Genomic DNA, 27,920 nt, shown 5'->3' with positions numbered 1-27,920 from the left:
CCCACATTTGGCTTCCAGGCAGCAGTTAGCCACAGCTCTGAGCTTAGCTGGGAACAGCGAGTAAATCCTGAGGCAGCTTATGTGTTTCCCAGGCACGTCTGGGCTCAGTGCACGTCCAAACCTCAAGTACATCTGGGAATGGGGCCAGCCCCAAGGGACTCAGGCAGCCACTGCCCCTTGTTGCTCCCTTGCCACTCGCTGGAGCTGGGGATGGCAGTTCGGGGAGCACTGGACCATGACAGGGCCTTTGCCCCATCCACTGGGCTGGAATTTGCCCTGCTGAGCCGTAGTTCTGGATTCAGATCTGAGCTGCCCCTTTTCCTGCTGCTTTCAGGGCTGTGCTTTGGACTTGCCTGCCCAAGGGTGGGGCCAAACTCCCTCTGTCCTGCCATGCTTGGCCCATCACCCCAGCCACGTGCCTCTGGATCATCCCTGGAGCAGAACAGGAGCTGGCCGAGCCCCCCTGCCTTCTCCGCACCTTCCTGGAGTACAGGCTGGGGTGCTCCTGGCACCCTGCTGAGCCCCAGGCAGGACCTGTCCCCTTCTGAGCCCTGGGGCTCCTCTCTGGCCCTTCTGTAAGCCCCCAGCAAAACTGTGCCAGGGTCAGCGCCTCGCTGGGACAGCACCAGAGGGGCAGCGCTCGGCGGGACCCCCTGTCCTGAGCAGCCTCCCCGCCTCCTCAAGGCGTTCCCTGCCCCGGCCCCCCCGGCCCCTCCCTGTGCCCGGAAGCCCCGGGAAAAGTTCCGCCGTGAAAGCAAAGTCCAGGCTGCCGGACGCAGGGCAGCCATGGCCAGGCGCTGCGGGGCGATGGCAGCCGGGCTCCGGGGAAGACTCAGTCTGGTCTGCTCTTCCCGCTGGCTGCAGGGCTGGCATCCGTCCCTGGGGCCGTCGGGAGCGCGTTTGGCCCATGCCGGGGCTGCAGCCCAGCTGCAGCGGGAATACGACGCGGTGGTGATCGGAGCAGGTAACAGAGCAAGGGAGCGAGAGCCGAGCTGCGGGGAGCAGGCGGGGACCCACATCTGCCCTCCCCCACAGCAGGTAGCAGAGGAGCAGCTAGGTGGGGACCACAGCAGTGCTGGACACACTGCAAAGCCCCAGACTGCTCCTCATGCCTGGGACGCCGCAGGGGTCTGGCGCAAATTGCAGCCCCCCAGCATACAGCGCACTGTTGGAGCATCTGCCTTGAGCACTTCTGCCCCCTCTGCTGCACCATTAGGGTCAGGGCTGTAGGGCTGGAGGAGGATGCTCCTTGTCACTTGTATCTCTGTCTAGAGCCTGTTACTGGGGTGGCTGTGACAGCCCCATGCCCCAGGCATGACAGGGTGCCCTGTGCTGTGGGCCCGTCACCAACACTGGGCTCTGCTCATCTCCCTCTCTTCTTGCAGGGCACAACGGGCTGGTGGCAGTGAGTACCTAGAGTGGCGTGCTGCCTCTCCTCCATCCACAGGGGACAGCAAGGGACTGGGAAGGGTCTGCGCTGTGGGCAAGGGAGGGCTTTGGTGTCAGTGTCCATGCAGCTGGGGCTCCCACAGGCCCTCCCTAGGGAGGGGGGCACCATGTGCAAGAGGGGGCTCACGCTGATGATGACATCCTGGCTGGAGGGATGGGCAGTGCGTGCCATGCTCCCCACAGGCTGCCTACCTGCAGCAGGCGGGTTTGAGCACAGCTGTGCTGGAGAAGCGTCACGTGCTGGGCGGCGCGGCTGTCACGGAGGAGATTGTGCCAGGTACCCCTGCATGCCCCTTGTCCCCCTGACCCTGGCCAGCCCTAGTAGTGGACATCCCCCACCACCCCACATGTTCCAGGGTTCAAGTTCTCCCGGGCATCATATCTGCTCAGCCTGCTGCGACCACAAATCTATGCTGATCTGGAGCTGCAGGTACTGGCACCCACCCTTTGCTGGGCTGCTGGCAACTCCCAGGCATCCAAGCAGGGAGACCCTGCTGCCAGGCTGTCCCTGCAGGGTGGGTCCTGCAGTGGGGACATCCCTGTCTTGCAGCGGCATGGTCTGAGGGTGCTCCCACGGGACCCATATTCCTTCACCCCACTGCTGGAGGAGAGGAGCCCTCCTCGCTCCCTTCTGCTGGGACATGACATGGCCCAGACTCAGCAGCAGATTGCTCAGTTCTCCCATAAGGATGCCCAGGTATCACTAGGGACATGCACCTGGCACAGCAAAACCCATGAGGGGCTGCCCTGCCCCTGGTGTGGCAGGGATGCTCCTAGGTGAGGTATCCATTGCACCCACCATGGTGCAGTCCTTGCTGTCCACCCTCTGTCCCCTTTCAGGCCTACCCTGAGTATGAGGCGTTCATGAGGCGCATGGTGTTGGCCCTTGACCCACTGCTGGATGTGCCTCCAGTGGATACAGCTGCCTTGGGAAAGGGTTCCCTGCTCCAGCAGCTCAGGAACCTGCAAACCCTGAAGCCCTTGCTGCAGGCAGGTACATCTGGGGTGCCAGGGAACCCTGATAGCAAGGGGTGTTTGCCAGCACTTGGCATGGGTGATGCAGAGCCTCCTCAGGAGCCCAAACTGGGCTGGCAGGTTCTGCTAGGCTTACTCACCTTGGTCCTGCTGACTGACCTCCAAACCCAGCTGGGCACCATTAGCCAGCCCTGGCACAGCCACGCAGGTCTCACACTACCTCTCCACCTCCAGGGCTGGCACTGGGGCGGCAGCTGCCCCGCTATTATGAGGTGCTCACAGCTCCCATCTCCAAGGTGCGTGCTGGCAGTGGTGGTGTGGAAACACCCACTGCCTCTCCTGCCTGCCAGGGTGCTGTGGCAGCTCCCCACCCCAAGCCTGGCATGCTCTCTTTCTCCTGGACCAGATCCTGGATCTCTGGTTTGAGTCAGAACCCCTGAAGGCAACTCTGGCTACTGATGCAGTGATTGGAGCCATGGCCAGCCCACACACCCCCGGCAGTGGGTGAGGATCACTTGCCCCTGGGGCTCATCCTGCACTGTTTCCCCTTGCCATGCTTTATGCTTGGCTCTGCTGCACACCAGTACCCCACGCTCTGCCCCCCTGCCTGCTCAGCTTTGCCAGGGTGCCTCAGGAGTTGGTGCTGGGCAAGGAGCTGCCCCCCAGCCCTGCCATATGGCTCTCCTGAGCAGCCCCCACCTATCCCTTTGCTGTTTGAACACCCCTGTCCCCAGACTGGGCTGAGTCCTGGCTGGTGCGTACTCCTTGTAACTGAGTTGACATCCCATGAGGTGACATGGTCCCATTGGGGAGGACTGTGGGGGCTGTGGCACCATCCTCACAACCCATGCAGGGGACAGATCCATCCCCACAGCCAGCAGCTAATCCAAGGTACTGCTACCGCAGGTACGTGCTGCTGCACCATGTGATGGGTGAGCTGGAGGGACGGCGAGGGGCCTGGGGCTACGTGGCAGGTGGGATGGGAGCCCTGTCCCAAGCCATCGCCCAGGCAGCGACTGCCCGGGGAGCCCACATCTTTGCTGAGAAGGTATGGGGTGTCTGGGAGAGGGGAGCTGCTTGGCATCCCTGCCCTTGCAGCCAGCAGGGATGCTCTTGGTAAAGTCTTGTCCCCTACACGTGCTCAGGCAGTGTGCCACGTGCTGCTGGGCAGGGACGGGGAGGCGCAGGGTGTCGCACTGCAGGATGGGACAGAGGTGAGGAGCAAACTGGTGCTGTCCAATGCCTCCCCCCAAATCACCTTTCTGGAGCTCATTCCTCAGGTATGGAGTGCATGGGGCTGGTGGGGGCTTGACATGTTAGAACCACCCCATTCACACTGCCTCTCATAGCCAGCCTCTGCACCGGTATATCCCACCCCAGGAGCAGCTGCCAAAGGATTTTGTCCAGCGGATCCAGCAGGTTGACACATGCTCCCCTGTCACCAAGATCAATGGTAGGTACCAGCAAGGACACTTCCGCTGCCATCCCTGCTGGAGGAACACTGGTGCCAGGCTCAGCAAGAGGTTGCACCCTGCTTTCTCCGTCTCCCCATCCCATGCCCAGTGGCAGTGGATCGGCTGCCCAGCTTCCTGGCTGCCCCCAGTGCCCACGACGGCCAGCCCCTGCCCCACCACCAGTGCTCCATACATCTCAACTGCGAAGACACCCAGCTCCTCCATCAAGCATTCACTGAGGCTGCCCACGGGCACCCCTCCAGCAGGTAGGAGCCTGTACTGACTCACCTTAGTGCACTGGGGAAGGGACAGGACAGTCATGGCAGTGGATGCTGGGGAAAGAGTTGGGGAGTTGCTGGGTCCCCCTCTGCCTACCCATTTGGTGTAATGCTCCCCCAGGCCCATGATCGAGCTCTGCATTCCCTCAGCACTGGACCCAGGGCTGGCACCACCAGGCTGCCATGTCGTGTCCCTCTTCACACAGTACACCCCGTCCATGCTGGCAGGCGGTCGGTCCTGGGACGAGCAGGCCAGAAATGCATATGCAGACACGGGTACGTAAAGCACACACAGACCCTAGTCACACCCATGGGCAGAGCTGCCCTGGAGCTGCACAGGAGTTTGCTACCATGTCCCCCCAAGGCTGCCCACCATCTTTCTCTAGTGTTTGACTGCATTGAAGACTACGCCCCAGGGTTCAAGGCATCTGTCATTGGCAGGGACATCCTGACACCGCCAGACCTGGAGAGGATCTTCGGGCTGCCCGGTGGAGTGGGTACCATGCATGTCAACTCTGAGCATGGCTCTGGTGCCAGTGCTAGTGGGCACACAGGCCTGGGCCAGGCACAGCTAGCTCACACAGAGCTCTGTTAGCAGAACATCTTCCATGGAGGGATGTCTCTGGACCAGCTGTACTTTGCCCGGCCAGCACCATCCTACTCTGGCTACCGATCCCCAATTCCTGGCCTGTACCTGTGTGGAAGTGGAGCCCACCCTGGTAAGCAGAACTGGGAGCCAGGACCCTCCTGGAGGCCTGCAGAAGGAAGAAAGGGGCATGTGGAAGAGGTGCACCACCATTCCCCATTTCTCCTTTCTTGCAGGAGGAGGAGTGATGGGAGCAGCAGGACGCAATGCCGCCCAGGTGGCTATCGAGGATTTCAGGCACCTCTGATGAGATTGGTGAAACTGACTTCACCAGCACAGGGTTGCAACAGCAGCATGCCCTACTGATGCCATGCAGAGCCCTGCCCATCCCCAACTTGCTTCCCCAGCACCTCAGGGCAGCAGCATCTCCCGAGAGCTGGGTGCAGGCTGGCAGGGTCCCTTGTACTCCCAGCTGCTACCATCACCTTGAACAGATGACTGCTTCCCAGCCTGTCACAACCCAGCCTTGCCCCAGTGGCTCCTGGACACTGCATGACCATGGCAAGCCTCACTCAGCCCTTGCCTGTGCCCATGGAAATAAACCCTGGCATGTTCTCTGTCATGAGCACTCTCACTGTGGTTTTTTGAGCAATTGATGCAGCTCCTACTGTGCAATCCACACTTGCTGGTGATGCACCCTTGGGGGTGCTGCCAGAGAGGACAGGCACATTTCAGAGTAGTGAACAGGAACAATCATCCCCTCACCCTCTCCTCTGCCCATTGATGAAGGCTCAGGTACATGCAGGGCTGCTTGTATGGAGTCCCCTAGCTCCAAGCAGATCCAGACCATCCTTAAGTACTTAGAATAAGCAGGGAGCTGCCTGGCAACTGCTTTGTTACCTGAAGTCTCCAACTGTCCTCAGTCCCCCGGCTCTTGGTGGCTGTGTCTACAGCAGACACGTGCCCAGCAGCTCAGAAACCACAGGAGCCAGGACTAGCAGCTGCCCCCTCGTGCCTCACACATGCTCCTATTCCCGACGGAAGCTGGCCTGCACGTGTTCTGGCCCCGTCCCCCCGTCCCCAGGGCAGATGTTCCGTGCTGGCCACTGCTCAGCCACAGCAGGCCCGGGGTGTGCCCCTCACCCGCGCTGCTGCCGGGAGCCGCTGGCTGCAGATTACAGAGCTCACATCCTCTCCCTGCCCTCTTCCTCCGCCAGACAATGCTCCCGATTCAGCCACCCGCCTCGCCTCCTGCCGGGCCCTAAATACGGTGCTGACAGGGTGAGCTGCTGCACCTGAGCTGGCTGAATCAATATTGACCGGCCAGGAATAGTCCCGCAGCCCTCTGAGAATAGCCCCGCACGCCCGCCCGCCCGCCGCCCACAGCTTCCCGCGCACGGGGCTGCCCTGCTGCCGGCCGCGTATTTTTAGCTGCTGCCATTGCTGGCTGCCCGGGGCTGCAGGTGCTGGCACGCAGCGAGCCCCGAGGGAGATGAGCGGCTCACTGGCTGACACCTCAGGGCAAAGGGGGACACCTCCGGCCCGCCACCATCACATGGGCGGCAGGACAGAGTGCCCGTACTGCTGCGAGGAGAGGCTGGCAGGTCCCAGATGTGGGAGAGCCCACCAGCCCCCTCACTTCTCTCTTCTTGCTGTCCCCAGGAGCAGAGGCAGAGCTGGGAGCGGGACCCAGCACTCGCCTGCCCTGCACCCCTGCCAGCATCTGCCGGGGGAGGAGTTCGGGGGAAGGTCCTGACTTCACACTTGAGCAATTGATCTCCAAAACGTCGAGACGAATGAGTCACGGGCTCCACTGCTGGCCCCAACCCTGCCCTTCCCCAGGGCTTTCCGTGGCCTCCATTCTGGGGCTGGCCAGGGGCTCATATCGCAGCAGAGGCTTCAGGACATGCCCTGATCCCGGCCAAGGCAGACGGCTGGGATGAGGATCCCCTTCGAGGGGGACCCAGAGTTGTACATCCCTGCACACCCAGAGGTGCTGGAAGTCCTTGCGAGACGTGGCGATGAGCTCACGGGCTATTCCCGGCCGTGTTGATCCTGGCTCCTCCCGGCAGGATCCGGCTGCTTTGACTCCAAACAAACAGTCCGGTGGCCACCGGCACATTCCTGGCCGGTCCCTGGGCACGGCCGGGGTACTGGGCTTCCTGTTTATCCCCATCCCACGGCGGGGCACGTCGGGCGTGTGGGCAGCAGGGTGCCCCGGGGACTGGCGGCACCCCAAGCCAGAGGTTGCTCCCGGGGCAAGTCGGGGCGGGGGTGGGGCATCACCAGTCTCCACGTCCCACGGAGCAGGGCTAAGCCTGAGGACCCTCACAGCCAGCCTGATCTATGGATGGCACAGGTGATGCTTCAAGCCCTGGGAGAACTGTGCTGCGGGGTCACGGTACCATCCCATAGCCTGCTGTGGTCCCTGTGCCCCCCGAGTGCTGGTCCCACTGCAGCATCTCCAGACATCCTCTGCCTGTGTACCCACATGAACCTCTGCGTGAGTGGGAAGGTACAAGGCGTGTCCCTAGCATAACAGTTTGTAATCTCCAGAAAGTCCATGCTGTGCCTGGCTGGGGGCAGCCCAGTGAGGGGAGCATCCCTTGACCGAGGGAATTTGAACTCGGGGGAGGTCCAGTCTCACGGCAGGTAGGGACTATCCGGGATAGCTCAGATCCTCCCGGCTGGGAGAAGGACAGGGTTTGGGACAGGAACAGGTTTGCCCCAGTGTGCAGTGAGGCAGTGAAGGGCCGGGGGTGGGCAGGGCGCAGGGCTGGGCTCCAGACCAGAGGCGGGGAGGCGGGGGGCCCCCTCGGGTCGGCCCACCCCGCCGCACCATAAAAGCCGCTGCAGGCGGTTCCCGGCGGGAGGTAGGAGCTGCGGGATCCACTGCCGCGGGCGCTAGCGCTGCGTCCCCTCGCCAGCACCGTGTCCCTCGCCACCGCCTGCCCCGCACCGCTGCCGGTCCGGCACCGCCGTCCCTTGCCAGGGTGAGTGCCGGGGATGGCCCCGGGAGGGGAAGTCCGGGCACCTGGAGGTGGGTCATCCATCCCACCAATGCTCCGAATGAGGATGCAGGGGAAGAGGTGAGGTGACGGGGACCGGGCTGTGTGCAAGATGGGGAGGAACCCTGGTGTTCAGTAGAGAATCCAGGTGGAGGATAAAAGGGGGCTCTGTGGGGCCCTCTCACCTATCTCCCAAATCATGGGTTAGACAGGAAGCAATAAGAGCACAGGGCAATGTTCATGGGGCTGCCCATGGCTGTCGGTGCCCGGGAGGGCTGTGTCAGAGCTGGGTGACCTGGTGAAGAGTGTAGGGCTGGGGTGCGCTGTGAGCATGGCAGCAACCAGCCCATGCATCCCCCACAGCACAGGGATGTCACCACCGTGCGAGAGGGAATGATATCCCTCCACCTTTGCCCAGCTCCTGGGGCACAGGGGAGCTGCAGCTGCACCCCCACTCTGCCATGGTCCCCTGGGATTCATTGTTGGGCTGTCCTCAGGCATCCCAGCCACAGAACCATGATGATGATGCCAACTGGCGCAAGTCAAGTCCAGCTGGTGCTGCTGCTGTGCTGGGTGGCCCCCAGCAGGCAGGAGCCAGCCCCGGTGCAGCTGCGGCTGGGGGGACCGCGGGGACCAGCTGGAGAGGGTCGGCTGGAGGTGCTGTACCAGGGACGCTGGGGCACCGTGTGCGATGACGGCTTTGACTTCCATGCGGCCACCGTCGCCTGCCGACAGCTGGGTTACACCGCAGCCATCACCTGGACCCATAGTGCCACCTACGGCCAAGGGGAAGGTAGGGGGCAGGTGGCGAATGGGGGCAGGGGATCCTGACATGGGCAATGGGACAGCATGACTGGCTGTGAGAGCCTCCCCACAGGGCTGTGGGTGCAGAGAGCTTGCAAGACACACTGGATGGGGCCTATGATGTTGTGTCCCCAGGCCCCATCTGGCTGGACAACGTGCGGTGTGGGGGCAGCGAAGGCTCCCTGGCAGAGTGCGTCCACAATGGCTGGGGCATCAGTGACTGCCACCATGGCGAGGATGCTGGTGTGGTGTGCTCAGGACAGCGCCTGCCTGGCAACTCCCTGCAGGCTACCACCTCTGGTCACCTGGGAGCGGTGAGTGGGGGCCCATGACATTGGCCTGTGCCCAGCAGGGTACACCAGGGTGACTGGAGCACGTCCCACTAACCCTTCCCCTTCTCCTGGCCTCCTTTCTAAACACCCTGCCCTTGATGCTGGAGCCCCATGCCCACCTCATGCCCCCTGTGGCAGGTGTCAGGACTAACCCTGGAGGAGGTGCGGCTCAAGCCCATCCTGGCACGGGCTAAGCTGAGCATGCCAGTGATGGAGGGTGCTGTGGAGGTGAAGCACAATGGGCGCTGGAGGCAGGTGTGTGATGCCAACTGGACCAGGAACAACAGCCGCGTGGTCTGCGGGATGCTGGGCTTCCCCCGGGAGAAGCACATCAATACCAGCTTCTACCGGTAGGGATGTGGGAGACATGCTGCACCTGGGCATGTGGGGCAGGTGCCTGGCTGGACACTCTGTGGGGACAAGAGACTGGAGGAGTGGTCAGAGAAGGGCTGCACGTATGGGTGGGTGTGCGAGGTGCCGGTATGACCTGGCCATGCTCGATTCACCTTCTTGGACCTTTGACAAGGGTCAGAGTTGGGCTCAGAAGCATCCAAATATCTTCAGGGTTGGTCACCATCATGGCTGGCAAAGTGTGGGAGAAAGGAGAGGAATGACAAGTGTCTCTCGGTCCCTCCCACCCCGTCTCAGCCTGGGACTATAAATACAGCCCATAATGAGCCCCTACCAGTGCCAGGAGTGACACAGTCCCACTGGGACACGTTACAGATGGGCTTGGCACAGTAATTGCCAGTGGGGAGAGAGCATGACGTACCGTGGGGTCTCCATCTCCAGGGAGGGCAGAAATGATGGGACAGGGGGTTCAGAGTTGGGCAGTGTCAGCATGCTCCCTCACCTCCTGGCCCTGTACACCCACAGGAAGCTCTGGAACAGGAAGCTGAAGGACCCAAACTCCAGGTAGGGCTCAGCACTGAGCATGGTAGGCAGGTTGCCTTGGATGGGCACCCAGCACAGGCATTGGGTGGGGGGAGTCTCTGGCACCCAAACTGACCCTGGCCCTGCTCCTCTCCCTTGGCAGCCTGAAGACCCTCAGCCAGAAGAACAGCTTTTGGGTGCACAAGGTGCGGTGTCAGGGCTCAGAGCCCCACCTGACCCGCTGCCCTATGCAGATGGCCCCACCAGCCCCCCACCAGCACGCCTGCCCCCACGGCATGCATGCCATCGTCAGCTGTCTCCCTGGCCCTGCCTTCCAGAAGGGCACAGGCAAGGGCAAGAACAAGACCACCCCAGGAAAGGTGAGCCCTTGCAGAGTTCCACACCCTCTCCCACTGATAGAGAGTTCCAGAGCTGAGCAGCACACAGCCACCCCATTTGCACTTGAGGAGGGGGCTGGCTGCGTACTGGGGTTGCTGACTGGCTGCTCCCCATACCCAGGTGCTCCCAGTGCGGCTGCGAGCAGGCACCCACCCTGGTGAGGGCCGGGTGGAGGTGCTACGCCACGGGGAGTGGGGCACCGTGTGTGACAAACAGTGGGACCTGGCTGCAGCCAGCGTGGTGTGCCGGCAGCTGGGCTACGGGACAGCAAAGCAGGCCCTGGTGGGAGCCCGGATGGGACAAGGTGAGGCTGGTGTTACAGCATGGACTTGAGAAACCTCTGGGCTTGGAAGGGTATGATGGGGAAATCAACTGGTATAATGTGTCCTGCTGGAGAATCTTGGGATGCTCACACAGCTCCAGCCTGCCCTGGGATGAGGCTGCCCTATCTGCTCCTGCCATGGGCCCTATTCCCATAGAGAATGCCCAGACCAGAGGAAGGAGGATGAGGGTCCTGCTCCAGGAAGCTCATGGAGCAGGGAGCACTGACCCTTCCTGTGCTTTAGGTCTGGGACCCATCCATATGAGCAATGTACGGTGCACTGGCTACGAGCGCTCCCTGGGTGAGTGTCGTTTCCAAGATGCTGAGCAGAATGGGTGTCGGCACGAGGCTGACGCTGCCGTCCGCTGCCACATGCCCTACATGGACTTCAAGAGCCAGGTGAATCCCTGCCTCCTTCCCAGGGCCTGTTGAAGCCTGGGCCCATTGCACAGTCCCTGCTCCCCAAGCTCTCTGCCCAGTGTGGATGCTCTGAGCAGCCCTGGGGTGACCCAGGGCATGGGGGGACACAGAGCAGCACCCTGATGGGGTTCTGCAGGATGATCTGGTGGCAAAATTTGTCTTATAGGGAGGAAAGGAAGAAGAGGAAGATGAGGGAGATGTTCAGCTGGATGTGTGGGACTGCTTGCCCCATTGCAGCGTGGGGTGGGAGAGCTAGGGGTCTGCGCCACATTCCAGCTCAGCCCCTCTCTGCCAACAGGTGCGGCTGGCCGGGGGCCGCAACCCCGAGGAAGGCGTGGTGGAGGTGCTGGTGCCAGTGCAGGGGCGGCTGCAGTGGGGTGCAGTGTGTGGTGCACAGTGGGGCCTGAATGAGGCCATGGTGGTCTGCAGGCAGCTGGGGCTGGGCTTTGCCAGCCATGCCCTCCAGGTGAGTGGAGTACAAGCCTGGGGCCAGAACTGCAGGGGTCCTGCAGGATGGATAGCGTGGGAATGGTGTGGCCAGGGGCTCTGGGATGGGATGGTGAAGGAACAAACCCTGGTGGCAGTGTTAAGGCAGGAGAGGAGGCAGGGGAGGCTGGTGGGTGCTGGCAAGGGCTGCAAGGACTGGTCCAAGCACTGTGCTCTTCCTCTGTTCAGGAGACTTGGTACTGGGCAGGCAGCCCTGATGCCACCCGGGTTGTGATGAGCGGGGTGCGCTGTGCCGGCACCGAGCTGGCCCTCCAGCAGTGCCAGCGCCATGGCCCTGTCCACTGCCCCAGCGGCGGGGGACGCTTCTCAGCGGGGGTCACCTGCACTGCTCGTGAGTAGCAGGAGCCCATGGGGTACTGCTGGGAGGGGGGACCCCTCTGCTCCTGTAGGAGAATAGGGGGTGCTATGCAAGGTGGGCATCACCCTAATCCCCACTGATCCCCTCCATGACAGACGCACCAGACCTGGTGATGAATGCCCAGCTGGTGCAGGAGACAGCCTACCTGGAGGACCGGCCCCTGGGGCTGTTGTACTGTGCCCATGAGGAGCGCTGCCTCTCCCGCTCTGCTGACAACATGCAATGGCCCTACGGCCACCGCCGCCTCCTTCGCTTCTCCTCCCAGATCCACAACCTGGGAAGAGCCGATTTCCGACCGAGGATGGGGCGTCATGCCTGGACTTGGCACCAGTGCCACCGGTGAGTGGCCCATAGGCAGGGGCTGGCAGGGAGCTGCCCCCTCCTTGGGCCAGGCAGGGCATGGTGGCACCCGTCCCCAAGAGACTGTCCCACCCGGGGTAATTAACAGCGTCTGAGCCAGCACTGTCATTACGACTTTATTTGGCTTCAGGGTTGTAATTTGCTGACTCCCTGGGTGCTGCCCTGCTGGAAGTTCTGCAGGGGTTGCTTGGGCCAGCCACGTGCTCCCTGCCAGGCACTGGTCCTGTGCTCAGCTCCTGTCCCCACAGACACTTCCACAGCATCGAGGTCTTTACCCACTATGATCTGCTGACGCTCAATGGCTCCAAGGTGGCTGAGGGGCACAAGGCCAGCTTTTGCCTGGAAGACACCAACTGCCCCGATGGTAGGTGCTAGCTGGAGAGCTGACAGTGACCCCCCATTCTGCTACCCCCAATTCTGCTCCCCAAAGGGGCTCTGTCTGTGCCTCCCTCACCTCCCCTCCTTGCTGCAGGTCTTCAGCGACGCTTTGCCTGTGCCAACTTTGGCGAGCAGGGGGTGAGTGTGGGGTGCTGGGACACCTACCGCCATGACATCGACTGCCAGTGGATTGACATCACCGATGTGCCACCAGGCAGCTACACCTTCCAGGTATGGGGATGGAGGGGCAGGGGACACCAAGCTACCAGATCTCAGGGCTGGGGTGTCCCTTCCATGAGCACCACAGCATCCCTCACCCTGCACATCAGGGTGCTGCTCTATACCCTGCTGTGCATGCCACAGCCCTGCCTGGCCAGGGCATAGCAGAGGTGCTCCCAGCCCTGTCCCTTGCCCTCCCCAGGTGGTCGTGAACCCCAAGCATGAGGTGGCTGAGTCTGACTTCTCCAACAACGTGATGAGGTGCCAGTGCAAGTATGATGGGCAGCGTGTCTGGATGCACGGGTGCCACACAAGTAAGGAGGGATGGGAGCATAGGGGCTGTGGCAGGCAGTGTGAGGGCAGTGATGGAGCTGGGGGCACCACAGGTTTCTTCTGTCCCCACACGCCCACCCACCCCCACATCACTCTCCCTAGGTGATGCCTATGGTGCTGACGTGGTGAGCGATCTGGAGAGACGGGAGCGCCTGGCCAACAACCTCGTGTGAACCCTTGGCATTGACATGGTCCCAGCAGCGCCACAGGAGAGTACGACTCCCGTGCCCCAGCCCCTGTGCCCTGGCAGCACTGGACTGAGCTCAGGGACTTGCAGACTTTTGTCTTTATTGGTGCTGCTGCAGAGGATGGAGATGAGCGCCAGGGCCGGCGGGGGTGCCCAGTCCATGACTTCCAGCAGGACTTCAAAGGGTGGCCCAAGTACAGCAGCAGCCCTCACCTCCACAGCCCCAGGGCCCCCCAGGACAACTACCTCAGCCTGCCCAGCCCCTCATGCTCCAGCAGACTCAGGACAATTCCCAGCCACCCATGCACCAGTCCTGTCTTCAATAAAGGTTCTGTGAGCTGGGAGCAGAGAGCTGTGCTGTGGAAGAGGGGGTACTCTCTTACCAATCCCACCATCACCTCCTCTTTTCCCTGCACTCTTTCCCATTAGGATCATGAAGGCAGTCCCCAGCTGGGAACAATTTGGTCTAGGCAATGTGTCCCAAGCCAGGCAGTGTTTCCCCTGTGCCACCCAGGGCCACCAACTCCCTGGCTGTCTGCATGTGGCTGGCATCAAGCAGCTCTGGCTTGCCATCAGTGGTCCCCATGGGCCAGGGCACCCTGGCCCTGAACTGGCTAACCCTGTGCACGCAAAAAGACCCAGCCAGCCCTGTAGCAGCATGGGCTGGCAGCCAGCCCAGCAGCCACTGTGTCTGCAGCTGACATGCTGGGCTTTCCCAGGCTGTCCTGGCAGCTTCCCAGACATGGGAGCTATAGTAGGGCCACTCTGTCCCTCAAAGCCATTTCTCCTGGGCACAGTGTGGGGACACTGTGCCCCTGCTCTCTGTTTCTTACCTCCCATGGTTTCTATCTTTTTTCTTACAACAGGAAATAAAAGGGAATGTCACCAACACACTCTGTACTGTCTGTTCCTCAGATCACCAGCCACGGGGCAGTGCCAGCCCTCTCCTTGCACACCTCTGTGCATTCCTGCCTCGCTGGCAGGCATCAGCCCAGGGTGGGGGGCTGTCAGCACCCACCTTGGCCCAGGACAAGTCAGGTTGCACCCACACGTGATGGTCCCTGCACGTGGAGTTGCTGCTGGGAACGGTGGTGATGCACTGAAGGGGCCCACGACCAGAGACCGTGGCAAGGCACGTGCTGGTGGAGGCTCACTCGGCCAGGGTCAGGCTTTGAGGGATGCCGGATGGCAGGGAAGATGTTTTCCACATGAGAGCAGCTTTGCGCCCTGAAATTTCCACTGTCCAAGCCACGAGCATCCGGGAGCAGCAGCCGAGATGGCTCCCAGCTGGCAGCGCTGCCGGACGGCGCAGGGGCAGGCAGCCACCACCGCCAGGTCATGACCAGCTCCACTGCTGCCAAGCTGGGGGACAGCCAGGGGACACAGGGCAGGCACATGAGCTCTTCAGTGACCAAAAGCATGCAAAATGCTGGCAGTGGTGGCAGAAAAGCATCATTCCCATCCTCACCTCCTGTAAAAGGCCCCAAAACCTCAGAGTCTGCAGAGCTGGAGGGTGGGAGCGCTGGGGAACATAGGGCTGTTTTTCAGGTGCTGAGAGATGATGCAAAGCAGAGCCAAAGGCAGGTCTCAGGTGCCAGCCTCCACCCGGGGGCAGGGCAGGAAGCCCCCAGCCTGCCACAGCCGGCAGCGTGGCCACATCACAGCCCCGTGTGGGGCCAGGAACACGGCCCTGCCCATGCTCTGACAAGGGCCCTGCTGTTCAGGGCTGCAGCTGCTCCGCGGAAGTAAACAGGGTCCCTGCCAGCACATTCCTGCCTGCCGTCCTGCCCGATCCCTCCTGCCTGCACATCCCCCACAGCGGCTGGGGACACCCAGCACCTGGGAGGGGTGGACATCCCCACAGCGGTGCAGACCATGCGCAGCCGCCCCCGGCATGCACGCCCTCCCCCGGTATGAAGGGAACGGGGAGCCACCACCCAGGCAAGCAAATAAAATAAATGGCATTTATTAGCAAAATAAAGGACAGAAACTCTCACTCACAAGGCCCTGCAAGGTGGCCAGGGCCGCCCCACACAGCCCGCCATGCTCTCTGCCGAGCTCCCTGCATCCTGCTGTTGCTCCTGCTGTGGCTGGCAGCCTTGGGGGTTCTGCCCTGGGCAGGGTGGGCAGTGCTTCCTGATAGCAACAGCACCCCCACAGCACCAACCAGCCTGCATGCTGCTCAGCCCTTTCGGTGAAGCAGCACGGTGCTTTTGGATGCAGTGCAGAATATGTCCCAGCACTGAGACACAGAGTGCTCTGTCTGCCTGCAGAGAGGGACATGGGCCCAAAGTGCAGCCTCCTGGCTCAGTCTCGGCCCTCCCAGGCATCCTCCCGCTGCTTGTTCTCCAGGCGCTTCCTCTCTGCAGAGACAAGAGGGTCAATGCCACATCCCTATCACCTCACCTCCCTGTGGAGGTGGCTGGAATCCACTCTGGTGCAGCCCCCTCCCACCTAGCACCCTGTGAGAAGGAGCATGCACGAGGAAGGCCCCCCTATACTGCAGCCCCTCCAGGCATGCAAAACTCACCTTGAGCTTCTTGCAGCTTCCTCCGCTCGGCATCTCGCTGGGCTGGTGTCTGGTTGCTCCGTACGCCCAGGGCACCAATCACCAGCCGCCTGGCCAGGACAGCTGATGTTTCAGGGCGCTCCTTAGCTGGCTGCAGGTACTCTGTGAAGATGGGGGACATTAGTGGGGCTTTCTGGGAGAGACGGGGCAGCCAGCACAGCTGTGGAGCCGTGCTGCCTGCCCCATCCATCCCCAGTTACCAGGATGATGTTGCAGCACAAGCATGATGGCACAAGCTGGCACAGGGCAGCACCACTCACCAGCATATGCCCTGGCTTTGGCTTTAGAGGCGCGGGTGCCCTGCGAGAGTGGGCGTGTCTTCACCATCAGGTGCTTGGTGCTGAGGGCATCGCGTGCTGCAGGAAGAGAGCAGCATGTCCAGGTGCAAAGTCAGCCCCGTGCCCAGGATCTGGCTGCGGGAGACAGATGCCTCCTCTCTGCCCATCCCCAGCTGAACCAGGAGCAGTACCTGTTATGGGGCTGGAGAAGATGCCCAGGGCGTGCGTATCATCCACCCACTTAATATCAAAGCCTTTTTTCCTGCCAAAGAGTGGGAAGGTAAGCGAGGCATTGGCACCTGATGGGCAGCAATCTGGAGCAGAGCCCAGGCAGGGAACCCCAGCAGCAGGAACAGAGTGCTGGCAGACTCACTGATAGCTGCAGAAGACACGCATCAGATCCTCGGTGCGGAAATCTGAGGGGAAATCGTAGATCTCGATGACGTGGGGCAGCTCATCATCGCTGATGTCTGGTGCAGCAGGTTCAGCCCCATAGTAGTTGAAACGGGGTGACTGCCGGCTCTCCTGGTGCTTCTCACCCCCTGAGAGCTGCAGCAGTAGGAGAGGCACAGCACTGAGCAACCCATGCCCACCTGCCTCACAGCAGTTCCCAATCCGTGGCAAGTGCTCCCCAGGAAGTTGTCCTGCAGCTCACCCCAGCACTGCAGATGGATTCAGGGCATTGAGAATGAGGAGTTATCAACCAGGGTTCTCACAACATGCACTTGCTTTTCCTATTACCAGCATCCCTTCACTTGCCATGCTCTGCAGCCAGGTCAGGGACATGGTAGGAATGACAGGGGCGAAACAGTACATGCATCTCCAAGCACACCCCTCCTTCCACAGTGATGCGATGACCTGAAATACTTCTGGGGCAGAACAAGGAGCAGGACAGTAATGCCAGGAGGAAAGACTGATGTCTCTCTACCACATGGAAGCACCAGGCTCAGCACGCCCTGGCTGCAGCACATGCACTGGAGCAGCCTATCAGCACCCCAGATGCCAAGATGAAAAAGACAGTGCTCCACTGAGGAGCAAGTTCTGCTGGTTAATCACCTGTGCACATAAAAATTTACGTTTTATTTCTCATTTGAATTTGTCTGACTTCTCTTTACAGCTGGCAGTTCTTGTTCTGCCTCTCCACTGGATTAAAGAACCCTCAGTCCCTGGTCTCCTCCCCATCACAGCACTTACAAATCTTAATCAAGTCCCTTTTCAATCTTCTTGATAAAATGGGTTGTGCACCTTTAGTAGCTCACAGTGAGGCACTTTCTCCAGCCCTAAAAGATGATGGCTGTAGAGCTTTTCTACCTTGCACATTTTTCAATCTTTATTTTAAAACACAGGCAGAGCAGCCTTCCACTCCCACAACACAGGGGCGCAGCCAGCCCCTTTTTCCCTCTGTCCCACCGCACTGCCAGTGCCAGTTGGTCACCCTGCACCATGTTCTGCCCAGTGGGCCACCCGGCATCACTTGCTGAATCCCTGCTTTCCAAACCATGCTGTGCCAGTGGCCAAGGGGACTCACAGCTCTGCTTCAGCTAAGACACCAGGCCGGGTGCAGTTCAAAGCCACTGACAGCTACCCTGTTCCCCCTGGGGCGTGGGGCTGGCATGATGCCAAGAAATGGGTACATAACTCAGGCAGGTTCCCACCCCGATCCCCTAAGCGATCATAGCAGAGCACACTGCGACTGCAAGCTTAGAGTGCATAAATCCCAGCCAGCTCAGTCGATAAAAAGTGCTCATTCCGACAATTTTATGGGGAAGATGGATTCACGGGAGGTAAGGGGGTGCTGCCATAGTGGCTGGATGCCAGCGGAGGGTAGAGCTGAGTTATGGAGCTCACGGGACAAGCCAGCACTGCCAGCAGAGCCTCCTGCCCTGTGCAGGGCCGCACACTCATCCGACACCCTGCACCTGCTCAGGGGAAGCAAGGGAGCCATTCCCAGGCAGGATAAAGCCCTGCGGTGCTGCTTGAGGGAGCAGAGCACTCAGGTAGTGCCAGGCACTGGGAAGATGATTAGAGAGCAGGAGCACAGAGTGCCGGAGCAGCCCTTGACCTTCACAAATCACCAAGTGTGGCGGGGCAGGAAGGACAGGAGCCGTCTGGCAGCAGGGCTCAGCCACGCGGCAGGCACAGCTCAACAGGTCCCCCTGCACTGCCAGCCCAGCACACAGCGTGCCAGCAGCTCCCCAGCCGTGGGGCAGGGCAGGGACTGGGAGCCATGGTGCAGTCCCCAGCCCTGGCAGGCATCCTGGGGAGGGTTCGCTGGTGGATGGACAGACAGATGACAGGGAAAATGAAGCCTGTCCATCACATCTCGCTGCTCTCTAAAGACACACTCCTGCCAGAGCAGGTCAGAGGGGTGAGTGGCTGCTCGCTTACACCACAGCCCTGGGCACACACACACTGCGGCCCTGCCATGCCACACTGCCTGATGGAGAGTCCACAGAGCCTGCAAAGAAATGGTCACAGTGCTTAATTACTCCGTGTTCAAACTGATTGCTACTCTGAATTTGTCTGGTTTCAGCTTCCAGCTGCTATGGTGCTCGCTATGGTGTTTTTTTCCTGCTAGATTAAAGAGCCATCCACTATCAGAAATCTCTCCTCCACACAGAACGTCATAAATCTTGCTCTCTGCCAGCTATCTGCATTGCATAAGGATTCGGTTACAAGGAAGATATTACTAATTTTCTTGTTCTTTTTGTTAATTAGCAACAGCTCCACCTTCCCGAGAGCCTGCACCCTTCCCAAGCAGCTACATCCACCTGCTGGGAGCTCAGAGGGCTCAGGAAGCATGAGGCACCATGTGGGAATCTGCAAGGGACAAAGATGGCAACTTATGATAAATGCCTATTTCAGGTTCTTTTTCACCCATTTTGGGAAGCTCCCTGGAAAGCTCAAACTTGTCTCAGAGCTTGAGTATGAGGGAGCCAATACAGATACTCCTTGGAGTGAAAACCTGTACTGCACAGCACAACCTTGCCCACAGCATCCTATGGCTGCACCATACCAGGAATCCTCCCTGACCTTCCTCCCCTGAGGATGAAGACATGCCCACAGCATCAGCCCACAGAAAGCCAATGCCACCTGTATCAGCTCCCTCAGAGCGGCAGGGCTGTCCTCCTCGCACCAGCACTCACCACAACCTCTGGTCTGGAGGGTGGGAGACTCAGGGGAGCACAGCCAGGCAAGGATGGGAATACCCAATGTCCTTCCACATGCCCCCAAATGCGAGCCCTCTGTGTCCCACCATCTCAGCACCGTGCCAGGCTCCAAGACGACACATCAGTCCGAGCAAGGCCTTGTGCACAAGGTGGGATCTGTGCCCCTCAGTAGGAGTGCTTTTGAGTTAATCTGATCCCTTCACAGATGCTGTTATCAAGGCATCACCTGCCACTTCACACCCTGCTTCCAGCCAGGGGTAGGCAGACGCTGGATGTAACAATATTAACGTTGTTTGTTTCTTCAGGTACATTAATGTCATTTGGAAAATTACCAGTTTGACGCTACTGATTTAAAATGCAATAAGGGATATCCAGCCTTGCTGCAGGAGCCAAGCTTTCCTTGTGAATGGCAGCAAAACGGTGTGGTGTGGGTCCTGGCACTAAGCAGCCAACTGTAGTAAATTCAGCCGCATGTGTGCAGGAGGGAATGGCAATGAGCCACAGCTGATTAAGAAGTCATAGTTTCGAGGAAACATCCCACTGCTGTTTCAATGGGATCCCATACATCTCAGCCCATTTCTTTATCACCAGCCTTGGTTTCATGAGGGCGCAGTTGCAGTTTACAGCACTTCAGCAGGTGTTACTGGGCACACTTTATGTACTACAGAGGGACAATCACCTCAGCCTTTACCAGCAACACAGGATGGGATGGGACAGATGGAGGAAAATGGAGATCCCAGGTGTTTTGGCACCACAGGGGAAGGCTGGCTCTAAGAGAAGACAAGCACAGCCAGCCAGGCTGACTACACCCTTGGTGCAGCCCACCCATCCCATACATTCACCCCAGAGAACACAGGAACAGTCATCCCCCACATCCCAGCCGGCACCAGTTACTGTCCCTGCAAATCCCCACAAACACTGGCTTGCAGGAAGTACCTCCTCCAGCAGGCGTGGGTCCAGGCAGTCCCCATCATCGTTGAACAGCACATCCCAGCTCTCCTCAGCACCCAGGCTGGTCTGGCTCAGGGTTTCAGCACTGGCACTGGTCTGTCCTTCCTTTGGGGAGCTGCTGTGGAGACCACTCTCTTCCTTCTCAGCCTCCTGGTGCTTCTGCAGTGAGCCCACATCCTTATCTGGCCTTCCCAGCTCCTTGGCCCAGGATGCAGGTGAGATCTCCTCCATGCCATGGCACAGCAGCTCTAGGGGCACTGGGGACACACAGCTTTCCAGAGGTGCTCCCTCGCACGGACTGCTCTCGGCCTCAGCACTGCTATCTGTGCAGGCAGAAGTGCTGCCTGCTTCCTCTACAGCAGGCACCAGCTCACCCTGCCCACTGGGATCCCCAGCACCAGCAGTGCTCTCCTCCATTACAGGCGGGAGCTGGGATGAGCTGCCCATGCCCTGCTGTGGAGTGCTCCCCCCTGGAAGTACTGAAACATCACCCATGCTACCCCTCAAGGACACAGGTTCACAGCTGGCTCCTGGTGCAGACAAGGTGCTCTCCCCAGGAAGCACAGCCCTGCCTCCCCACGTCTCCTCTTCCTCCTGTACCCCAGTGGCACAACACTTGCTCTGCTCTGCCAGGAGAGACCTCTCCTCCTCTCTCACCTCCTCCCAGGCTTTTGGACCCACCATCTCCCCCACCAACTGGGCCACCCCTGCTGACTGCAGGACAGTCTCTCCCAGGCTTTGGGAGAGGTCCACAGCTGGATCTAGGATGCTGTCCCCCAAGTGCTCCAACGTGCCACTCAGGCCTGTCTGACAAACCAGTGCTGGGCTATCAGTGGGTGTTGGGCTAATGGGGTCATCCCCAGGCTCAGGGGTAGCCTTCACAGCCCCAGCCTGGGCACCCAGTGGGGATGGAGGGTCAGGCTCACTCCTTATTATCCTGTGGCTGTGGCTGAGCTCTCCAGGCTCTTCACGAGATGCTTCGTCCTGCCTGCCCCAGGGCTGAGCAACAGCTGGATCTGGGCATGGCACACACAAGCTGGGTGATGCCTCCAGGCTTTCCAGTGCAATAGGGCAGCTGCCTCTCGTCCTATGGCTGTGCCTGGCAGAGGCTGTCCGCAGCTCCTTTGGGCCAGCATCCACCTTGTTCTCCCTCCTTGCCGCTCTGCTTGCCTGTGTTCTGGCATGGGGGCTTCGCCTCTGCCCCTCTCCACTGGCCCAGCCAGAGTCCTGCAGCAGGCGGTGATTCTCAGGCTCCCGGCGGTGCCCAGCCCGTGTGTCGCCGGCCGCTTGTGCCTCTCTCTCCCGCCGCGCCTTGGGCACGTAGAGGGCCATGTCGGGCTTCCTGCGGCGCACCCGGCTGCCCTCCGCCTCCTGCTGCATGGTGCCACCGCTGCCTGCCAGGGAGAGAACAGCGTCACTGCCCCGCCTGCCGCCCTGCAGCCCCACAGCTGAGTGCACAGTGGGCAGCCCCTGCCCGGGTCACTGGGACAGGGTCCCAGCACCCACCCTTGCTCCCTCAGCATCTGGCACACAGAGATGGATTGTGGAGCCCCAACACTGCCCCACAGTAGCGTATCTGACACCCAGTTTGGGGTCTGGAGCACCCCACAGCCCTACAGCCTTTGGTGGGGTGCATCCGGCTTGGGGGAAGCGGGGAAATCCTGACAGAATCACTGAGGCACCTCCCCGCTCCAGCAGCTGCTACCTGGGACCCTCAATCCCAAGGGACCAGTGTCTGCAGCTGAAGCAGAATACTGAGACCATGCACTGCTCAGGCATCAAAAACCACAGAGAAGCCTGAGGCAGCCACAGAACAACAGAAGGCAAACCCCAGCGCAGGGATACCCTGGCGCAGGACCATGGCATGCTGCAGCCCTGCTCACCTGCTGCCCCGTCCCAACAGAGATTTATTTTTCATCATCTTTGGCAGAAGCAGGCACACCACAAGCGGTCAGGCCCCCCTGCCCCTATAAATATGCATCAGACAGGGTTTATGGAGACGGATGGTGTGGGGGGCTGCACTGTGGTTGAGGGGAAGGGAGAGTGGGGCTAGGCTGGGGCCCCATGATTAATCACTGCCCACTCTGTTTAGGGGGATTCATCACAGGCCGCTGTCAGGTAAATCACTGGAAAAACACCTCTTCAGTAATTAATGTGAAGTGACGGATGGACAGCCCCTGGGCCCATTAATCTGGACCATCAGCGCCGACCGAGATTATGAATGTCAGGATGCATAAACTGCCGGCAGATCAATAGGGCCAGGAACCCATCCAAGGCTCTCATTTCCGAGGCACCTCCGGTACATTAGCCTCCCCTCCACATAGCCCCTGACTGAGGCGCGAACACTCTCTGTGGCCCCTCACCAACAGCCAGCAGTGGTGCCGGGAAGGCGAGGGGAGGCCAACCACTGGCTGGAAAGTGGCTGGGGCTGCGCATGCCACACGGTATCATCCCCTCTTCCTGATGGATGGACAGACCATTGCCTTGGCATGATGAACGAGTCTCTCACGGCTCTCTGGAAACCACTGGAAAAGCCCAGCAGGGAAGTACCCCTAGCATGATCACGGCACCTGTGCCTGCACTTCATGCTGCGAAGATGGGCAGGAATATGAGGTGCAGGCACAGGCGCCGTGGTGATGCTGAGCGCTATCCCAGGGCTACCCCAATCATTTTTCTGTCTCTGTAGCTCTTGTCATTTTTCCCCCCTCTTTGATACACTAATTTTGCTGGCAGAACGATCCCCTTTATCTTTATCGACCGCAAGAAAGGAATGTATCCTACAAACCTTCCAAGGACTGGATTAGTCATTTTTCAACACTGAGGCATTATACATTTTCTCACCGAGTGGCAGCCCGAGTGCCAGAGGGGAGGGGGCACTGGAAGCCCCCCGGCACCACCATTTCCAACCACAGATAGCTTCCATCTGCACTGAAGCATGTTCAGCTAAAGGACTTTTCCCAGTCAAGCCCAGAGTCCCAGGCCATGGCTCATCGCTGAATGTCTTGTGGGGATCAGTGATCTCCCCAGGCTCTCCTTCCTGACAGCTTCCAACACAGAGAGCAACCAGAAGCAGCATTGCTCCATGCACATCCCATGTGACCTCCAAGAGCCTTTGCACATAGGATTTATGGGCTCCTCGAAAGCTTGCCATTCACCTTGCCTCACCCTCCAAAGCAGATGGTGCAGCATTAGCCAGACGGCTGGTGCTGGGAGCATCCTCTCCCCGCACAGCTTTGCCTCTGCCTGCCACACAATGCCGGGGAGGAGCTGCTTCCTGCAGCCTGGGAAGAAGCACAGCAAGGTGGTAGATGACCCACACTGGCAGGGATGCCGCAGTGCTTTGTTCTCTCCCCACAGGGCAGCACAGCTCCTGCCCCCAGCCTATTACACACTTCATCGATGCCACAGCCACGGGTCGGCACCGACTGATTTCATGCTCCGGGAGGCAGAGCAATGGTCCTGGCTTTGGATCTCATTCACACTACACTAGGCAGGGCAACCCCGCCACTCCCAGAGTCTGGGACCAAGCTTGCCCCACAAAGACAGGCAGCAATGGGCAGTGCATCCCCAAAAAGGCTTATGCTGCCCCAGATGCTGTCCTGTTTTATGGACCTGCCTAGCAAAACAACTCAGCGCTCTGGCACCAAGCAGGGGAAGGCCATGGTACCATGGTAAAAGTGGTGATGGGAGTGCTGCCCAGCTGTCTGGCATGTAAAGTCCACCAGACCAGCACAACACAGCCTGGCGTGGCCAGGAGGATGCCGGATAACCAGCCAGGAGGCAGCCAAAGCTCCCTAAAGGCACAGGCTCCTCTTGCACTGTTCCCAGGAACACCCTGCCCATGGGCAGCTTGTGCTCATGATATGTGTTTGTGAGGTCTCAGCAAGTTGCCCAGCCATGTGCCAGCCTGTGTTTCTCCTCTAGCGAACATCTGCAGCACACACGGGCAGCATTCTCTCCCTGATTTCTCTCCCTGTCCTGTCCAGGGAAGGACCCCACAAACAAGAGCAAGCCAGCCACAGTCCTGCTCAGGGAACCTGGGAACAGGCATGGATGCTGGGCTGTGGTGCTCATGCGGAACATGCCAGTACCTGGAGAAGTCTCCGTGCCACACAGCACCCTCTCAGCAGGCTGCCGCATTTCCTGGCAGGGAGCTGTATTTTTAGCCTTCGAGGTTTCTAATTCCACTCAATCCATATTCCCATCAATAGAGCAGATAACCTTAAAGCCTTGACAGTGAACAGAGATGGCAATACTGGGGGACCAGGAGCCTTGGGGGACCTCACGCAGCCTTGGCATGCAGCTCGCACACCACAATGTCACTCTTTACAGCCTGCAGCAGATTGGGCTCTTTGAAGGGGAAAAAAATAACTACAATAACAAGATTAATAAAAAGGCAGGTACAAGGAGATTCTAAACAGCTCCACTGGGGAACCTGCCACTTGCAGGACTCATCCCATGCCAGGCACGTGCCATGGCACACTTACCAACTGCACAACACCAGCCCGTGGAAGCACGGACAAGGACTGTCAGAGGTTTTGGTTACCCTGCACCTCTCTCCTGCTCTCAGCAGAGCTCCAGCCCACCTGGCTCAACAGCGGGCAATGGGGCCAAGAAAGGATCTGGATACCTGGTGGAGATAGAGCAAAGGCATGAACACAGCCACTGGTACAAGGCAAAGCAAAGCATCCAAGGAGCGAAGAGCTGCATTCCATCCAACTCCTGCCTGCAGCCCCCCGGGCTTCCAGACGTTCTGTCCCCTGCTGCCAGGAGAAAGAGCTCTCCAGCAGCCACAGCAAACACTGGCTCTGTGAGGAAGTGGCAAAAGCGTCAAAGGCACTGAGAGAGATTTCAATCATGCTTTTCACTTGCTATACTCTTAGGAGACACCTGGAATAGATGCTCTTAGGAGATACCTGGAACAAGAGAAGGGGAACATTCCAGACAGGAAGATGATTTGTAAGTCAATAGTGTCCCCTCACAGTTGCAGGGGGGCAGGGGAGAGGGAAGGGACAACAAACCAGCAGAAGGAGTTAACAGCCAGAATGCTAAGGGGAGTACAAAGGACTTTACAAATATACCCAGGCAGAATCAGCACAAAAGTGAAAAGGTCTATTAATAAACAAGGAGGGAGAGAAAATTAATGATGGCTCAAAAATAAAGATGACTCAAAAGGGAAAAATCACTGTTTTAAAACAGAAAAATGCAAATGAGGCAGACGCCTTGCAAAAACAGCTGCAGGAAAAGCAAAAACAGCATGTCCACACAGACCCAGTCACCTGGCCAGGCTGGCCAGTGCAGAGATGAACCTATTAACCTGCTGACACACAGTGCTGAGAAGAAACCAGGGCCCTAGCAATGGGTAGAGCAAACAAGGCTGATTTTCTCTGCAAGAAAGGACAACAAAACCACAGCTGAGAACAGGATAAACCCTGTTCCTATCCCTAGTGCAGAACAAAACTGGCAGTTAAAGGAGCCTGCATACCAACACAATGAATGATGGACACTGGCTTGCCCAGAGGAGTTACTTCAGAAGAATTGCTGGGCAAAGTTTTTTGATGAGATAAGCAAGAGCCAACTCAGCTGAACTTAAGGGTCTCATTTTACACCATCTCTCAAACTTTTACTTGTATAATGAATTGTCATTAAATTGGCAGATGATACTGAGCAGTAAACACTATCCAAAACACTGTTGAAAGGACCCATGAAATGTAAGCAGGAAACAAGGCAAGACTAGCCTGGGAAAATGAAGGTAAAATAACCCAAAGTAGCTACTCAGGGAGCAAGAGCAGCCAGAAAAGCAAGGCCCAGAGTCCTACAGTGCACTTACACCAGCAAGCGACTGAGGTGACCACCCCAAAATGTGCAAGAGGTGTGTCTAGTCACAAGCATCGTGCCATGGGGCACTCTAGGGCTATGAAAGCCCCACAGCAGGCAGCACACAGAACCTTGAAGGTGGTGTGAAGGATAGACGAGGATGCCAGGGGCCTGCAAGCAGCCATGAAAAACAGTGTCCAGCACCTGTGAGCACCAGACACTTGTTTCACAAGGCATGGCAGACCGGAGCACCGAGCATCCAGGAATCCGTGTAACTCCCCTGCACTCAAGGGCTGACACATCGCCCTGTGACTCCGTACCGTGGGGACAGTTATGGGGTCTGCAATGTGGCAGCTTACCCCGGTATCCCGGGGGTTGCCTGCCAGCGGACTGGGGAGGAGGACTTCAGGTGGGGATCAGGACTGCGACAGGGTGTGGGGGGCAGGACCGGGAGAAGGGATAGGGGGCAGGGATGGGACAGGGGATAAGGATCGGGACCGGCACGGGGAGTAAGGATCAGGGCTGGAACAGCAGGGGAGGGAGAGCGGGGCAGCGCGGGGACCGGGCAGGGTGCGCACCCCGGGCCGCTGCGCCCGGGTGCCGAGCACCCCGCCGTGCCGTGCCGTGCCATGCCGAGCCGGGCCGGGCCGCCCCCCAGGCCGCCGCCGTTACCAGTGGCCGCGCCGGGTCCCCCGTCGCTCCGCGCCGCGCCGCCGCTTCCGCCGCGCCGAGCCCGCCCCGCCGTGGGGAGCGCCGGGACCTGTAGTGCGGAACCCGTAGTGCGGGACGGGGAGCGCGGGACCTGTAGTGCGGCCCCGGCGTCCGCCCCGCCCCGCCCCGCGGCCCGGCCGCCGCTCCTCCCCCGCGGCCGGGGGCACACGGGCGGCCCCGGTGCCACAGCGGGCCGTCCTTCCCGGCACCGCCCGGCAGCCGCAGGGAGGAGGCTCTGTGGCTGGGATGACGGTGGACACAGGAGAGCGACCCCCGCTCTCGCCCACGGGTGGACCCCCTGAGGCTGCCGTAGGGCTCCCGGTACCGTTCAGTGTCACCCACCGGGCGGGAGCCGTGGTGCTCGCTGTGACCGGGCGGGCAGACATGGGGACACCGCGCTGCGAAAGCTTTGGGCATGCTGGTGCGGCCGCCCTGGTTAGTTTGGCTGATGGGCAGCGGGTCTCTGCCCACGCCCCGCTCCAGGACCTCCTTCCTACAGAGCCGAAGCTCTCCGATGCGGTTCCCAACCAGCTGTTTCCCAGCCAGCTTCATGGTGTGGGTACCGGAGAAGAGGTGACCCGGGGAAGGGGAATGTCCCGTGGCGTGCACTCTGCCTGCCCGTGCCGGGACCGGGCAGCCAGGAGCCAGAGCGGCTTCTGCAGCTCCCCCTGGACTGTGAAACTGCCGAGGGAACAGGGGTCCGCTCACGGGCCACCCTGGCAAGGTGCCACTGAGGCATCGCACGCGGCATCCGTGAATGGGGCTGTGCCAAGCATATTATCCCTCCTTAGGTGCAGTTACAACGTTGAGACCGCTGATGCCTGAGGTCTGGGATACCCTGAAGTACTCGGACCTTCCTGACAGCCCAGTGTGAGTCCCAGTCCAGCCCCAGGGGCTCAGACTAGGACAGGTCCAGTCACCCCACCTCAGACAGGTGTCCCTGCACAGGACAAGGAAAGCTCACATCAGGGAGGGGCACACAGCATCCCCTAGGGAGCAGCCCCTATCCCAGCCTCATGTGGCAGACAGGGAACCATGCTCCCTCTCCCAGGTAATCGATGGCAGCAGATCCTGATCGCTTTCATTATTATTATTTTCTTATGCATGTGCGCCCAGGAGATTTATCGCCAGCTATGGAGGCAAAATCAATTATTCATGTTATAAATTAGAAAATGATTTATG

At 59.7% G+C, this 27,920-nt stretch overlaps 3 protein-coding genes across 5 annotated transcripts; 2 read left to right on the top strand and 1 right to left on the bottom strand.

The window, feature by feature from the left end:
- The first annotated feature begins 774 nt into the window (after positions 1–774).
- PYROXD2 (pyridine nucleotide-disulphide oxidoreductase domain 2) lies at positions 775–5,364 on the top strand. 2 transcript variants are annotated; one of them, XM_066190585.1, is made up of 16 exons: positions 775–964; positions 1,386–1,405; positions 1,633–1,726; positions 1,806–1,879; positions 2,000–2,146; positions 2,290–2,443; positions 2,659–2,720; positions 2,831–2,928; positions 3,331–3,472; positions 3,570–3,704; positions 3,805–3,877; positions 3,988–4,144; positions 4,278–4,432; positions 4,543–4,649; positions 4,755–4,875; positions 4,979–5,364. In XM_066190585.1, exons 1-16 carry the CDS (start codon positions 787–789, stop codon positions 5,047–5,049), a joined length of 1,788 nt encoding a protein of 595 aa, XP_066046682.1. In that variant the 5' UTR covers positions 775–786; the 3' UTR covers positions 5,050–5,364. The 2 variants fall into 2 exon arrangements, with proteins under 2 accessions (XP_066046682.1, XP_066046681.1); XM_066190584.1 differs by having other exon boundaries at positions 4,543–4,653; positions 4,752–4,875.
- A 2,890-nt stretch (positions 5,365–8,254) lies between these two features.
- On the top strand, positions 8,255–14,121 carry LOXL4 (lysyl oxidase like 4). 2 transcript variants are annotated; one of them, XM_066190582.1, is made up of 14 exons: positions 8,255–8,543; positions 8,690–8,868; positions 9,025–9,236; positions 9,763–9,801; positions 9,923–10,139; positions 10,279–10,462; positions 10,725–10,879; positions 11,199–11,366; positions 11,576–11,738; positions 11,861–12,104; positions 12,374–12,489; positions 12,598–12,734; positions 12,925–13,036; positions 13,158–14,121. In XM_066190582.1, the coding sequence occupies exons 1-14, from the start codon at positions 8,267–8,269 to the stop codon at positions 13,226–13,228; spliced, it is 2,274 nt and encodes a 757-aa protein (XP_066046679.1). In that variant the 5' UTR covers positions 8,255–8,266; the 3' UTR covers positions 13,229–14,121. The 2 variants fall into 2 exon arrangements, with proteins under 2 accessions (XP_066046679.1, XP_066046680.1); XM_066190583.1 differs by having other exon boundaries at positions 8,270–8,543; positions 9,923–10,154.
- A 1,063-nt stretch (positions 14,122–15,184) lies between these two features.
- On the bottom strand, positions 15,185–27,290 carry R3HCC1L (R3H domain and coiled-coil containing 1 like). The gene is made up of 8 exons (XM_066191705.1): positions 27,081–27,290; positions 26,700–26,787; positions 20,196–21,604; positions 16,463–16,638; positions 16,281–16,351; positions 16,072–16,167; positions 15,773–15,913; positions 15,185–15,605 (listed from the first exon to the last, which is right to left on the bottom strand). The coding sequence occupies exons 1-8, from the start codon at positions 27,288–27,290 to the stop codon at positions 15,550–15,552; spliced, it is 2,247 nt and encodes a 748-aa protein (XP_066047802.1). The 3' UTR covers positions 15,185–15,549.
- Positions 27,291–27,920: the final 630 nt, after the last annotated feature.

The sequence above is a fragment of the Chamaea fasciata genome, unplaced genomic scaffold, assembly GCF_029207755.1.
Source record: "Chamaea fasciata isolate MVZ Bird 193981 ecotype frontalis unplaced genomic scaffold, bChaFas1.0.hap1 SCAF_9, whole genome shotgun sequence".
Classification (NCBI taxonomy): Eukaryota; Metazoa; Chordata; class Aves; order Passeriformes; family Sylviidae; genus Chamaea; species Chamaea fasciata.
Note: the sequence above shows the minus strand (reverse complement) of the source record. Positions and strands in the feature narration are given on the sequence as shown.

What these genes read in the sequence shown, in the direction of transcription:
- PYROXD2 (XM_066190584.1), top strand. Translation starts at nt 787, where the DNA reads ATGGCCAGGCGCTGCGGGGCGATGGCAGCCGGGCTCCGGGGAAGACTC. An exon ending in GAAGCCCTTGCTGCAGGCAG is followed by an intron (nt 2,444 to 2,658) that starts GTACATCTGGGG and finishes CTCCACCTCCAG; the next exon opens with GGCTGGCACTGGGGCGGCAG. An exon ending in AAATGCATATGCAGACACGG is followed by an intron (nt 4,433 to 4,542) that starts GTACGTAAAGCA and finishes ATCTTTCTCTAG; the next exon opens with TGTTTGACTGCATTGAAGAC.
- LOXL4 (XM_066190583.1), top strand. Translation starts at nt 8,270, where the DNA reads ATGATGATGCCAACTGGCGCAAGTCAAGTCCAGCTGGTGCTGCTGCTG. An exon ending in GAAAGGTGAGCCCTTGCAGA is followed by an intron (nt 10,155 to 10,278) that starts GTTCCACACCCT and finishes CCCCATACCCAG; the next exon opens with GTGCTCCCAGTGCGGCTGCG. An exon ending in GATGCACGGGTGCCACACAA is followed by an intron (nt 13,037 to 13,157) that starts GTAAGGAGGGAT and finishes CACTCTCCCTAG; the next exon opens with GTGATGCCTATGGTGCTGAC.
- R3HCC1L (XM_066191705.1), bottom strand. Translation starts at nt 27,290, where the DNA reads ATGAAGCTGGCTGGGAAACAGCTGGTTGGGAACCGCATCGGAGAGCTT. An exon ending in ACCCACGCCTGCTGGAGGAG is followed by an intron (nt 16,639 to 20,195) that starts GTACTTCCTGCA and finishes CTACTGCTGCAG; the next exon opens with CTCTCAGGGGGTGAGAAGCA. An exon ending in CTTCTCCAGCCCCATAACAG is followed by an intron (nt 16,168 to 16,280) that starts GTACTGCTCCTG and finishes CTCTTCCTGCAG; the next exon opens with CACGCGATGCCCTCAGCACC.